The sequence below is a fragment of the Struthio camelus genome, chromosome 18 (genome assembly GCF_040807025.1).
Source record: "Struthio camelus isolate bStrCam1 chromosome 18, bStrCam1.hap1, whole genome shotgun sequence".
Taxonomy (NCBI): domain Eukaryota; kingdom Metazoa; phylum Chordata; class Aves; order Struthioniformes; family Struthionidae; genus Struthio; species Struthio camelus.
The window spans coordinates 4,492,245-4,506,657 of record NC_090959.1 but is presented as its reverse complement, the minus strand read 5'-3'; the positions used below and the strand labels follow the sequence as shown (position 1 = coordinate 4,506,657).

Here is a 14,413-nt window from a genome sequence, read left to right as displayed (position 1 = left end):
TGTCCTACATGAGCACCAACAGATGAAGCCTGACAGAAAAGCATTCCATACCCTTTTAAGAACGTGTCATGACCAAGAGGTGCACTAAATCAATTATTCTGTTGGCACAAGGGGAACAGGCTACTGAACCTCAGCGCGCAGAGCAACAAATAAGGCTTGGTGAATTGGACAATAGCTGCAATCCAGAACTGAACTGTCAACACTGAAAGAGTACGGTCCTTAACGGTTACGGGAGAAACCATCTCGCAAGCACCCAGGAGTGCACATCATCAAAATAAGGCTTCAGGGATGCAGACAACTTCCCCTTCCCATTAGAAACGAGGAAGCTAGGTTCTGAATGCCAAAACCCTTATCGTCATTTCCTTGCCAGCCACTTTCAGCCTGAACACTTAATCAGTGTACCTTTTCACTCTTAAGCAAGCGTGCACACTGCAACAGCTCACTGGAAAATGCAACAGGCATCAAGGCCTGGTCAGCAGAAGAACAAGAAATAGGTACACCCACCTTTAAGTAACTTGCTTTACCCTAACAAGAATAAAATGAGAGATGTGCTCCCTACCTGCCTCATCCAACCCAAGCCAATACGGGCAGCAAGGGCTGACCAAAGGACGCCCTAGAGCAAATAGCTTGAAAACATTAAGGAACAGAAAAGTGCCCAGGTCCTGGCACTATCAAAATCTGTTATGAAGCAGACCCCATCACCTCAACGAGACCAAGCAATTTGTTTTGAAAGAGGGATACGAGACAAGCAGGGGTGTTGAGCTCTGTAGTTCCTCCAGGTCCATGTTTTCCTACACTAATTTTGAATAGCAGTTAGTGCTAGGGAGACATACAGTGAGACATTCATAAAGAACGAGGATTAAGAAAAAATTACAGACCAACAAATAGGAAGAACACACAAAGTACATTCTCTAGAAGTAGATTCTCTAGAACTTCTCAGTCAGTTACCAGAGAACAACCTTATATTAAATACACCCTTCCTGGAAACACTGCTCTGCTTCTATTCTCCAAGGTCTGCCAGATTTAGCAGCAACTAGAAAAGATTTCCAATATCATAAGCAAGAGTAGGAGGCCATTCAAAACCTAATCATCAGCTGAGGTTAAATACATGGAAGCGCATAAAAACATGAAACCACTTATGCATAGAGAGCTGCCCATTCTTGATCTACACAGAAAACTTTAAGAGTTTTATAGGTAATTGTATCAGCCATGACCTTCTAAATATGCCTCTAAGTTCGAATACCACCAAAAAGGAGACATACCTTTTTGCATTAACAAATATGAAAGAGTATTTTAAGTCACCTACATTAAGATTTGTCTTCCACAATAATTTTATTTACAAGCTGCCATGACAGATTTATTGGCTAGTCTGTCTCAAATGTTCACAACAACCAGCTTAAACCAAAACCCAGTGACATCACAGCAACTGTTCTATGGACTCAGAGCTCTGACCTTGGATCTGCCTGATCACGCAATGGGGCAACATTTTCTGAACAACTCAGAAACTGCTGACTCAGAACAGCTGGGAGCACTTCTGAAAATACAAGCGTATGCAGAGGAAAAGTCAGCAACTTATGTACTTACAAAGAGACTTTGGCAGGTCAGTGCTCTGGGTTTACTGGGCATCAAGCTCATCACATCAAAAGTAGCAAATGAACCTGAGGTTTCCCACTACTACAACTGGTTATATGAGGCTGTAATTAGACCTACTGGGGACAGCTTTTACAAATATTTACCTTCTCATCTGTGTTGATGTACTTGTTGAACCTCTTGAATGCATCAATATTGAATTTCATCAGTTCTCCCAGAAGGTCAAAGTAACTCTGCAGCACATCCCGCGATTTGCACTCACTGTCAACAATGCAGTAGAGAATATGCTGGCACGGGAAGAAAGCATGTTATTGCCACAGCTTAGCCCAAGCCACCAGTACAGCACAGACTCTTACATAAAACATTTATCTGCAGGTTTAGTTCTTATATGGCAGAACTACAGACAACAATTCAAATGAGTCTAACATAGTCTGCATCAGGGGAAAGTTAATTTAATAGAATGGGCCACCCCATGCCTGGTTGCCACAAGTAGAACTCACAAACACTTTTCAAAGTTACAAAAATTGCCCTACTTCTATAGCAAACATTTAGCATTTCATTTTCACCCTCTCTGCTTTCTTTATTAAAAAGTCCTTCTTGATCGTTACGGAGATATGTTACAGATTAAGCTTAACATGTACTTCTTACCTCCAGGAGTCCTCTCTTGAGCAGGAACATCTGGTCTGCATAGGAGGTGGTGCCTCGCAGAAAACTTTCAACTGCCCTTGCTTGCCAAAACCTGAGAAACAGCAGAAACGAGGTTTTAGTCTTAATTTTGAAGCAAGGGGAAGAATTTTATCACAACCAGTTGTGATAAAATTCAGGTGGAATCAGTTTCATTCCAACATGAAGCTGGAGAGAGACTTGGTGATCCTGCAGAAAGTCACTGATTATACTGGATGTAAGGTCCAACGAATGCTTTGGCCTTCTCCCGCCCCTGCACTGTCACTGCAGTCAAATGCAACAGAAGTCTTTTCCCACCTCATGATTTTAAGCATTTTAAACTGCTGCAAGCCCTGCAAAAACTGCTTTTCCAGTCACCTCAAAATAACATGCTAAAGTGCAAGCACAGCCTACCTGAAGGAGGATTCAGCTGGTTCCTTCTTCATGACCTGAAGCAGTCTGGTTAGCAAACCTCTTTTCCCATCACAGACAAGACTCCTAAAGCATGCAAAAAAATTACAGTATGAGAGGAAGGGCTGACAAGCGCTGTATTTTGTAGAACACTGAATCCAGTCTCCTCTCCAGAACTTCTAGTGATCTAAAGCTCAGTACTAGCTATACAGCAAGGAAACGCATTAACTTTTTTTACTAGTTCTACTGTGGGAGAGGTAGCCTAACCACCTTTGGTAAAGTTCTGAAAAATCTTCCACATGAACGACTTCCAAATAAATCCAAGAGAAGACCACTTCTTCTCTTTCAAAATATGCAAATGCAATTTGTAAAAATTAAGTGATTAAAAAAAAAGTACCAATTTGAGCTTAGGCATGAAAGAAAAACATGCCTTTTTCCCCTCAACAACCATAAAGGAAGATCTACATTCTGTTTAGTAAGCAGCAGATCAGAGGATGCAAACCTAGCATCTGGCATCTTTGAGATTAGGCAGCCTCTCTCTGTTTGTACTAACAAAACTATAGAGGCTGTAGGACTGCGATATTACCTGTATATAATAGCACCTCAGAAGACTATTTACCCACTGGAAGCATGTGCAGAAGCACTGCCTTAATCTCATGTAGCAAGAAAGATGCTATGGAAATGAAATGCTAAGGTTGGAAAAGAAACCAAATTTATGCCAAGAATCAAGCGATGCTGCTTGTCTGGCTATACAAGTCATTCCATAGAGGTATGACAAGATGCGCCACAGTGGCACTTTTCTACTGCAAAAAAAATAGCATGTGTATTCTGCTGATACCTCCAGGTTATTGCCTGCATACTGTATCAGCACCTTTGCTGGGCAGTCAATAGCCAGCTGATCAAGCCCTTGTGGAAAGTGGTATGCTTTCAGCATGGTAGTCTGTTCTTACTGAGACTCGAGAAAGCTGAGAAACTTCGCAGGATAGAAAAAGCTGTTTATAGCCTTGTTCCACTTCATTTCAGTGCACTCAGAACAGGCCAGATTTCTCCCCCTCTCCAAATATTTACTCCTTTTTGAACAAAGATGAAAAGAAACCTGTGCTTAGGAGGAAGGGATCTGAGTGACACTGATACCACTTCTTACCAGTTAGGCAGATTATTATGATAATAATTATAACCTGGAAATCCTCTTAGATGATTGCCTTTTGAAGAAAGGTAAACCTGCTTTGTGCAGTCCAAGTCCCTCCTGATACTCTGGAAGTATTTTGACCACTAAATTCTGAAAATGTTTCACTTTGTGAGATTTCTACATCAGAGTTGTATATTAAACTAAATCAAAATAGTCAACCCAATAAATAGCCATGTAAAGCGCTGGGAATTCTGTAAATGGTTTAACGTGTTAATCTAATTTAGCTTATTCTAGTTATTAGCTGCTCTTAAAATAAAAGCTTTGAGCAGGCACACTTAAATCTGTTTATGCAGACTAGAAACGGACATTGTGTGCACAGACTGCTCTTGAATCTCAAGTCTAATATTTATTAATAGCAGCAATTCATGCATTAGAGGGATCCCAGCTCTTTCTATAAAGCTAGTAGTGAGAGAGGCCAGACAAGCAGACAGACTTAGCACGTCATATGGAAGTCTGGGCCACGAACTCAAAATCCCCATGTCAGGTTGCATTTGTTTTTAAAGGGCTTTACTCAGAGTACAAGCACACTTTAAAGTTGCTAACAACCACGAACACCATACAAACAGAGACATTTCCTGCTGAAACATATCACAAACTAAAGCAAGTGTGGTGCTCAGTAGGACTTCAAACAAAACAGGCGACATCAAACCTCCAACCTAAGCGCGTGCAAAACGCTAGAAGCTGCTGGCCTAGAACCTCTACTCCTCCTTACCTGTCCGTGTTAACAACAGCGTCAACTTCAGGGATGTTGGCTTTATGGGAGATTGCACTCAGTTCATTAAGTTCTTGGCTGTTTAAAAGCAGATACTTGTTCCTAAAGCAAGGCAGTTGGGGAGTAGGGGGAAAAAAAAAAAAAAAGAGATGATGAAACCATTAGAGAGACAGACAAATGTGCAATGTCACGAACAACACCACCACACCACACAGCTAGCTGCTGTTCTGTAAGCTTCTCTGAAATCTGCCAAATGCAAGTCTCAACATTAAGGAGCTTCATGATACCCAGCCTTTGCTGATCTGGTCAGGATCTTACGGTCTGTTTTGTAAATATTTCCTTCCAGGTGGCGCTAGTTTTTAAAAACCTCAGCAATAGTTTACTGAATTTCAACAGACTTAAATAGCAGATTCCTTCGCCAGCCACTTCCTACAGTTTTTCTCTGCCATAAAGTGACTTTGCTGTTTATCAGTAATTAACCTCATATAGAGAGTAGGAATCTGAAACTGTAAAAAAGCAAAAACAAAACAAAAAACTTACACTTCTCAAGCTGGTATTTTATTGCTGTGATTGAATTGGTTACCCTGGAAATATTTAAAGAATTAATGAAATGTAGAAGAAAAACCAGGGATGGATATAAAAACAAGGAATTCAAATAAAATGCTTTATTGAATACTGAATTCTTCATAATGAAAACCAATTGGATTATCTATATAACACAAGAAACCCACAGAGTTCAGTAGCAAAGCAGGGCAGACAAAGTAGAAGTGTACTCCAGAGTCTCCTTTTGCCACAACCCCCCCCCCAGTTCCAGCGTGCTCCTAAAAGCCCTCCTACTTCAACCTGCTCAGAATCAGACAGCAAAGATTTATTTTCAGGAAACTGTAAAGAATGATGTGATACCTGGGTGTGGGAAGAGAACCTGCTCATGAAAACATAGTAACTACATAGAAGATAAACTATTAGACCAGAAAGGTGATGGGGAGGGGAAGCTTCCTTCATATGCCTTCTTGCTTCAAATACTGTCTTCCAGATTAGTGCTCACTGAGGCTGTCATGTGAAGCTTCTTTTGATCTGGATCAACAGGTTTCTGTAATGAAAATATAACCTCTCTCTCCACACACAAACAGTTCTGCAGGTCTGGTTTATTCACAGTTCTACCAAAGTCAGTATTAGTATACAAGCACCTGCTCTCATCCTGTCCTCAGCTCGCTCAACTGACCTGTGATTTCACAGAGAGTTTATGTAATAATTTGTTTAAAAAAATCTAACCAGATTCCACACCTTCCATTTGCTAAAATGTTACAGTTGAAAATTTGTTTTTTGTTTAAACAAGCCTGAAATCTTTGTAGGAGCCACTTCAATAGGAATAGTACCTGAAGAGATTTTATTGGAAAACCTGGAGCAATTCCTGGACAAACAACGTCTTGCATGGAGGAGCTGTGATATGTCAGTTTTCCCTTTATGTTTAAAATACATCCAGCAGTTCCCCATACTTAACACTTTTTTTCCTCAGTTACAACTGGCTGACGTTTCCAATATTAAGATCCAAGAAGTTTCATAGTACTACATAAAACCTACGCAGAATTGTCGGCCCTGGCTGTAAACAAGACCCGCTAGGCAAGAAGTGAAGCCGTTAAGACGGTTCATATGCAAATTCAGTGCAATATGCCCCAAGTGAGGCATTTATGAGGACCTGCAGGGTCCAATCAGAGTAACATGACATTGACACAACGGAAGATGTGATTCTGCAAGTAAGACTAGAGCAAACAAGCATATCTGTATCAGCACAGAAGGAGTGCTTCTTGAGTAAACACGTTAAAAACAACAACAACAAAATCCCCCCAAAAACTGCATCAGCCCCCAGCTACTCCAGAAGAATCATACTTCAGAAATACGCCTTCGGAAGGGAAATAGAAACTTTCCTCCAGTTTCCAACCTAACTTCCTGATGACAAGCTTACAGATAATTGCTCTAACATTTTTCTTCAGTTAAATCAGGTCTTCTCCATTGCTGGGATTTAGGCAACAATCACTCTTCCCAGCCTTTGGGCAAGGGCAAAAGAGCACTGATAACCTCTTCAGAGTTATGCTGTCTTTCCCCCTGATCTTCCAACAGCCTTTTTTATACCTGTTCCACTTTGAATTAAACCTGAGCATGGACGCGGGAGAAAAGTTATCCTGTGAGCACGCTGCCTCACTACCAGTTCTCAGGGAAGAGTCAGGAGAACGGCATCACGAAAGCCATTTCCTTATTTCTTCAGCCAAAACGTGGTAACTGCTCACATGAAAGCTTCAATTCATTTCAACATGAAGCAAAATGAGCTAGTTTTAATCATCAATAGGCATACTTAAAATACGCTCACCGGTGAGCGTATCCTGCGTCTCTTCATAGCCGAAGCTCGAAGGCATGTGAACATCTGAACAGAGTTTCAGGACAGGACAACCTTCCATTCACACAAAGCCTGCACTGTGCCTAGGACACCCATTGTAACTGCAGTTGGGCAAAAAATACCACTGAGCCACAATCTACTAAGTATTTCATACTCACTCATGATGATCACTAAAGCTTTGAAGAAGCCTCAGGAACTGTATCTTTAAAGTAATGTCCTAAAAAGAGAGAAGAAAGAGGTTCAAAATTGCTTCAGGATTTTTGGACCTCATTAGTTCCCTAGCACATATGAAACGGCTGAATTGGAAACCTATGCAAATCAAACCCAGCTGAGCAAGTGACTTGCATAAATGCAGAAGGCTGCACTTTGTAGGCATCCATAAAGAGAACACAAGTGGAGCCTGCATGCAAACCTGTGCGTATGACAATCAATAACTGATTATATTCACTCAAAGGCAAAAAAGCTCATTCCTGCACTGATCAGTTTAGAATAATGTTTTATACCTAGGTTTGAAAAACCTGACTGCAACTCGTTTTTATTCTGGCTCTCCTTGCTAGATGCCTTACCTATCATTTCTTTTAAGTTCTGGTCTTCCCCTCCGTTAGGCCTGCAGATATTACAGAAGTGACCCATTTCCCAGTTCCCAAAACTGGGAGAGAAAAGAGAGGCTACATTTCCCACAAATAAACTAGAGTGAACCACAGATAAAGACTTCAGTGAAAACAATTTGCAGCATAAAAACGGAACACTGAATCCTACCACGTCTCGCCGCATGTATGGTCCAGACATTCAGTTACTCAATACAGTTTCTCAGAACGGTATTATAAAGAGAGAGATCGACCAAGATTCCATATAGAATTAATAAAGTTACTCACTGGGCTACAGTCACAATTTTGATTGTGCCCATGCAGAACAAGGGCTGATGCTGAATGCTTCCTCCAGATCAGTTTGTCAAACAAATTATTGAGGCCAGGAATCAGCTTGAACTCTGCTATCATTTTATGAACCTAGAAAAGAAGAGAAGGAAGTTCTCATTTGTTGCAATCTCAAATATGGGTATAACGTAGTCTGGAAAACAAATGGGCATAATTATGTCATTTTCTGACAACGGAAAGAGTAAATTCCTTATCAAACAGCACATGCTTACGTTAGCATGCATACTAAGCACGGCGCATCATTAGAATAGTTTCCATTTGGTGGATACGGATAGAAAACAGACTTTTTGCATTTTTTTTGGAGAAAGCTCTTAGCCAACCCTTGAACCAACACTGAGAGGGGGTCTCATCAATGTGTATAAATATCTGAAGGGAGGGAGCAAGAGGATGAGGCCAGACTATTTTCAGTGGCGCCCAGCGACAGGACAAGAGGGAGCAGGCACAAACTGAACCACAGGAAGTTCCATCTGAATATGAGGAAAAACTTCTTTCCTGCGAGGGTGACTGAGCACTGGCACAGGTTGCCTAGAGAGGTTGTGGAGCCTCCTTCCGTGGAGATATTCAAAACCCTCCCGAATGCAATCCTAGGCAATGTGCTCTAGAGGACCCTGCTTGAGCAGGGGGGTTGGACTACATGGTCTCTAGAGGTCCCTTCCAACCTCAACCATTCTGTGATTCTGTGAATTAACCGCTGTGCCTCAGGAAGCAGCTTAGGACATCAGGAGATCATTTACAACACATTGAAAATATATCCATACTTAATTTCTGCGTATCACAAAAACTAAACTGTTAACATCCTGCTGCCAGTCTTCCATGGAGCATACTTTGCCTTTCTAGCTCATGCAGCTAATGCTGAGGTAGCTCTTTGAAGACAACGTAAAATATCGATAGCATTTTTGTTCAAATGACCTAGGGCAGGAGTTCTGAGCAGAGTTCAGCCCTAACACAACCCAACTGCAGTTCAATCACCGCTTCTGCAGGTCAACGGAAAGTCAAACTTCTCTAGAGTGCGCTAAGAAGAAAACGCGAAAATACTCAAGTACAGCATCATTACTTTTGATGTAAACAATTTGAAAGGTGAGGAATAGGAGAAATACAAATAGAGACCCTCCCAGTTGGAGACCTATGACATCCAGTACCCCTTGAGACGTAACAGAGTTGAAAATCATGCATGACTGGGAAAGCACAACAACAGGCTTTGTCCCTGCAACGACAAGCTCCCTCGGGTTTCAGGAAACACTCCATTGGAGCAGTCTGCTGAACGTGCTAGTTACTGGTTATATAATAACGTAATAAATAACATAATAAACAAAGTGCCCAAAACAAAACAGGAAGAGGCATATCCCTTAAAGTCAGGTCCTCTAAACGCTAACCTAGGCTGCCCCTGCAGGGAATTATAACTCTCAGTATTTTAAGCTGAGCACTATTTTCCTGTTTCCTCAAACACTTTCAGTTGACTCAAGTATTCAAGCCAACAGTATTTTATAGGTTTTTATTTTTACTCTTGTCAGCAGCATAGCTGGTAGTGTTTTGAATTCCTCTCAGCTGCAGCCACTAACTTTCCCCGGATATATAAATCACACTCCCACTGCCGAGCAGCTCTGCGAACATCAAGCCTGAGGCGGCGCACAGCTCCCTCCCACCTCTCTCGTGTTACCCCGACAGACTGCAAAACTTGGAGTCTTCTGTGTTCCCTTACTTTAAAATGCTCTCAAATGCTCTGACCCAGGCACAAGCCTCCAACAGAAATAGCTCTCAGGGATTTGTCCAAACAAAGCACTCCCTGTAGTCTCCGTCCCTCAGCGGCCAGCGTGGCACAGGCACAACAGGATGAAACCAGGCGTGTGAGCTGCCTGTGAGCGCTCTGGCTCCCTCACGAAAGCGGCTCTCTGCGCTCATTGTTTCATCTCAGGAATCTGCTTGCCACACAGAACGCAACCTGCTTGTCCCGGATGATGTCCCCCCAGTTTCAAATGCGTTCAGCCTACCTTTAGCTTGCTGAACTCAAAGTCCTCACCTGACTCCTGCACGACAGAGTTCCTGAGTCAGAGTCATTGGTTTTGGATCACGCTCCCTCCCAAATCCCCAACTCATTACAACAGTCCTTCAAAGGCCTTCGACTTTTCCCTGTTGCTATCAGCTTCACATGAATTGCTCTACTGCTTTCTCACTACTAAAGCTATTATACCTCCTTCTACGGCGTGCAGTTTGGCTCCCTATAGCAGGAGCAGGTAAAACAACTGATCGTCTCTCACCACACCAGGCAAATACAAGTCACCCTAGAGAAATAGGTATGAGAGGAGTAGCTTGGAGCGTGACCGTAATGAGAGAGAAGCAAAGGCAAGGATCCGTGGTGAAACATCACTTGTCCCCAAGGCTGCGATCATCCATAAAGTGGCAGCAGGTAGGAGTCAAGTCACTGCTAACACAGTTTTCAATCTGTGTAAGTTAGCCAGCAGTCAAGTTTAAACCAAGGATTTAGAGTAAGCACTCAGGAACAGGTTCAGCTTGTTAAGAAGTTGGATCGTGCTTCAAGCAAGCACCAGATCATTATGTTGTTTTATCATGGGACAGTGGACTGAAGACGGTTGTGACATCCTTTTGATATTGGAATAATTTTGAGTGGAATTTCTAACTAATAAGACCTTTCACTGCCTAAAGAGGAAGACTCGTGTCACAGGGCCAGCACTTCTATCCCCTCACGGAACAGAGGCACCACCATGTAGCCGAAATGTTAGCCAGTTAGAGTGCTAACGCAGACACCGCTGTTTCCTGTCTATTTGGAGCTTTCCATATACAACGATTTACTTCTGAACAGCTCAGTTCTAGGTCTTAATCTGACTTCCTCTCAAAAAGTGCCATGGTTTACATCCATCAGACAGCTTCTTGAAAGCTCTATGTAGATTAAGTAATGCTGGATATATCATGGGATAAAGGTTTGTTTTTTTTTTTTTTTTTTTTTTTTTTGGTAAAAAAGGACCTGGCTCTTGACACAAAGTGGTTGGACTTAAGAAACCTAAATTGTGCAAAATTCACTTCCAGTCCCAAATCAGCTCCAGGAAAAATTTCCTGCCTGCCTGCTTTACCCTATGACAAACAGTTTCTCTGTTTGCATGGGGGCAGGAATGACAGAGGAAGAACAAGGAGTTTTCTTCCTAGCATATAAAAGAAGTTAGTTTCAAAGCCAGCTATTTCTGCAGCGTACTTGCTATTTTGCCACATTTGATGATAACACACTAAAACTGAGCCACAGAGATACCAAAGCTAACATTGCCAGCTCCCTAAATAGGTAGCAGTGGCATGAGCGCAAGTTGGAAGCAGCTTTTGCAGCATCTATAAAACTGCATTCTTGTGGTGAAATTAGGCAGGGATGCATTATCTGTCTTGAAACAATGCAAAATATCAGTCCTCTTAACAGATCTGTGTTCTGGTAGCTGCACTTACGTCTTGGGCATTCCCTCTGCCTGTCCAAGCAGAGTCACCAGTGCACAGGGGAGGAGGAAGAATGCCCCAGCAGGCAGCTCAAGTAGCACCTAGGTACATCCACATGCTTCCTTACATGCAGGTAGAGGATGCTTCCTGGATGAGATGTTCCTGGCACTTGCTGCTGCAGATCAGGACAGGTTGTGGCCGCTTCAACATATGTATCCGATTACAGCCTGCCGTTTAGCCTTTGTTGTTCTGCATCCATCCTGCACTAGAGAGGCGGCTCTGCAAAGACTGGCCACCCCACCCCTACGCTGCTCAGCACAACTTGTGACAAGCCTGACCCAACGGCTCATTCTGGTTCTCAGCAACAAAACACTGCTTGTTTGTTTGCGCATTGCTGCAATGATGGGATTCGCCCAGCTTTATGCCTTGAGCTTTGCTCTTCACATTCCCGCATCTAATTAATTGAGCATCTAGGTTTAAAAAGACATCAACTTACGCATGTGTGACCATTTGCAAATGCTTACCTGATTTCTTTGTCTCCCCATGAGTAATACACAGAGAACATACAACACTTCCAGCTTATACATAATCTCATGCATGATCTTCATGGACTGCGGAAGCTGCGTTCGTGTTGAGGTGTTGGCCAATCCACTTTCATCTGAAGACTCTGAACAAGATGGCAAAGATGTGAGCCTGAGACGGTTCCAACAGGAAAGGATTTGTTACAGTTACTTTTACATTCAAACAGTGCAGATGTAGGCCCAGGGCATCTGCTTAAATCCTCTTCTCACCAAAAATTAGTGGCACACAATAAATAACCAGTTTAAGTTAAACACAAGAGAAGAAAAACATAGCCGGAAATTTAGGTCAGATGAAATTTCATTTTTAACAAAGTAATTTTTCCATAGTAAGCTAAATGTTATTTGCTACATGAAATAAGTAGGATTATCTACATGAATTAAGAGACTAATGTACCAAAAAGGGCATAGCAGAAAAGGTAATACAAATAGGAGTGGGTTTATCAGAAGCATTTGTTATTGCCCTACTTCCCTTTCACATCTCAATACCAGCGTACTTAGGCCACAGTTAAATAATTTTCATAACTCTATTCTAGAATTATACTGCTACCAGCAGAAACAGGATATAACATGCCATGACTGCAAGTGGAAAACATGACAGAAATCATGACCGACAGAAAGTAAACAGGACTTAGGGAAACTTGCGGGTGGCAGTTCAAAAGAGGGAGTTAGCACTTTACACAGTACCTAAGCTGTGAAATGCCTTGGCATAGCATAGCGTGAACGTGTTTTGAACCCACGTGAAGAAACAGTAACTAGGCATACACATGAAGGGACGGGGGGAGGAAAAAAAAGATAGACTTCCAAACTAAAAACAGATGCCACCTTTGACTCAGAAGTCCCTAAGCCACAAGCCACTAGAGACTGAGATGGTATTCTGAGAAAGTACATCTGTATATTTGCCTGGTAACTGATGTTGTGGGTCAAGAGCGGTCACCAAGCATATTCCACCTCTGAGAGCGCTCTTGTGAATTCTGTTTCATAGTACTATCTGTTTTCCAGTTTCTACTAACTTCCAATAATTAATTGCTATAAAACTGATGAAGCTGGATAATGCGGAAAGTTTTCTAGAGAAGCACAGAAGTAAAAGATTTAGATGCCAAAATTGTGGAGTAATTCTCATTCCGCTACAGAGTATTTTGGGTTAAATAAGGCATGCGTTACATCTTTGTACTACTGAAGGGTGAAGAAACAAAACCAGCTGTTTAGTTCAAAGCAGCTTCCTAAGGCTGTATCAACTCTTCCACATGCTCCTATGGAACAGTATATTTTTCCCCAATTAGCTTACTTAATTTTGCTATAACTACCTGCCTTTTCAAGGCAGGTAGTTATTAATTCCAGCACCCTCAGTCTTAGAGCAAAATGATGGTAAAGTAACTTATCTCATAAGTTTTGTTTTCCTCTCTGTCCCAGGGAGATCAGTTCTGAGCATGTACAGCATTACAGTAAGTGTTACTTAGGTGTGAAAAGAGCACAGTTGCTCTTGGATATTTCTTTCCCTTTTGTTAACTTTAGCTCATGAAAATGAATCAGTGCTACACAAGAATAAAACAGGAGTCAGACCTAAATGCTGATATGGTGATCTTTTGTGCAAGAGAAGGGATCAATACAGGGAGGAAGGAAAAGTAAAGTGCGGTAGATACCAAAGTAGTAAAATAAGAATTAGTTAATGGTGGCCAGAGGAACGGATACCTGTGCTGCTCTGCTCTGCCTCTTCGTTTGCCACTCTCATCAGTGCATCAAGTACAAGGGCGTTGTCCAGCCAGGTGTACCATTCTTCTAACTCCTGAAGGAAGCTGGAAGTACCCGTTGTTTCAGACACCTTTCGTGTTGCCAGTTTGCATAATCGCTCAATGAAGCCCGGAATACTCAAAAGTGTAGCTGAAAAATAGTTTTATTATGACTTAAGACCACCCAACACAACAGTCATCAAATCCTCTACACTACAAGGTCCCCAAACCTCTGTATCAGTAGCAGAGAACAGTACACAGAAGCAAATTCCTTCTGGTTTAAAAGATCCAGCAGAGATTGAAGAAGTCAGTCCACTCGCCCCAGCAAGGACTGGAACACAGCGTACATGCTCGAGGCGTTATTCAGTGGAACGCTAAACTGGTCTATGTTGGACTGACAATGGAACGAAAACACTCCTTTCCTACTGTAGCTACTTGTTTATGGTTGATTCCCCTTTGCTCGCCTGCTGTTTTCCAGCCCATAATGAGTCAGATCAAGGAATCGACCTGGCTGAAAATTGAGCGGGCAGAAATAAGTCGCAGCCCTTGGAAGGGGCAGCTCCATTTCTCCCTTCCTCTCCTTGGGATGCCACCTCCTTAATTTTACCTCAGAGATGTCTGTCTTACAGCAAAGCAAACTAGCTCACCTCAGCAACTGGGCTGAAAGCTGTTAGCTGCTTTCAAGTATTAGTTTCCTTAACTAGTTCATCACAGAACAAAACAGCTGGGGAACAGATCACGGCAGCTCCAAATTAGAAGGCTTTAATTGTCGTGGAACTGC

General features: G+C 42.2%; 1 protein-coding gene across 2 annotated transcripts in view; it reads right to left on the bottom strand.

Annotated features, from left to right (window-relative positions):
• Window positions 1–14,413, bottom strand: part of TRPC4AP (transient receptor potential cation channel subfamily C member 4 associated protein) — a 40,594-nt gene that overhangs the window by 4,032 nt on the left and 22,149 nt on the right. For both annotated transcript variants that reach the window (XM_009678460.2, XM_068913072.1), the window contains exons 8-15: window positions 13,595–13,783; window positions 11,849–11,991; window positions 7,833–7,964; window positions 7,116–7,174; window positions 4,566–4,667; window positions 2,668–2,751; window positions 2,239–2,329; window positions 1,737–1,877 (exon numbers count right to left, since the gene is read on the bottom strand). In XM_009678460.2, coding sequence (XP_009676755.1) covers window positions 1,737–1,877; window positions 2,239–2,329; window positions 2,668–2,751; window positions 4,566–4,667; window positions 7,116–7,174; window positions 7,833–7,964; window positions 11,849–11,991; window positions 13,595–13,783 — 941 coding nt within the window. The remainder of the gene's footprint in view (window positions 1–1,736; window positions 1,878–2,238; window positions 2,330–2,667; window positions 2,752–4,565; window positions 4,668–7,115; window positions 7,175–7,832; window positions 7,965–11,848; window positions 11,992–13,594; window positions 13,784–14,413) is intronic.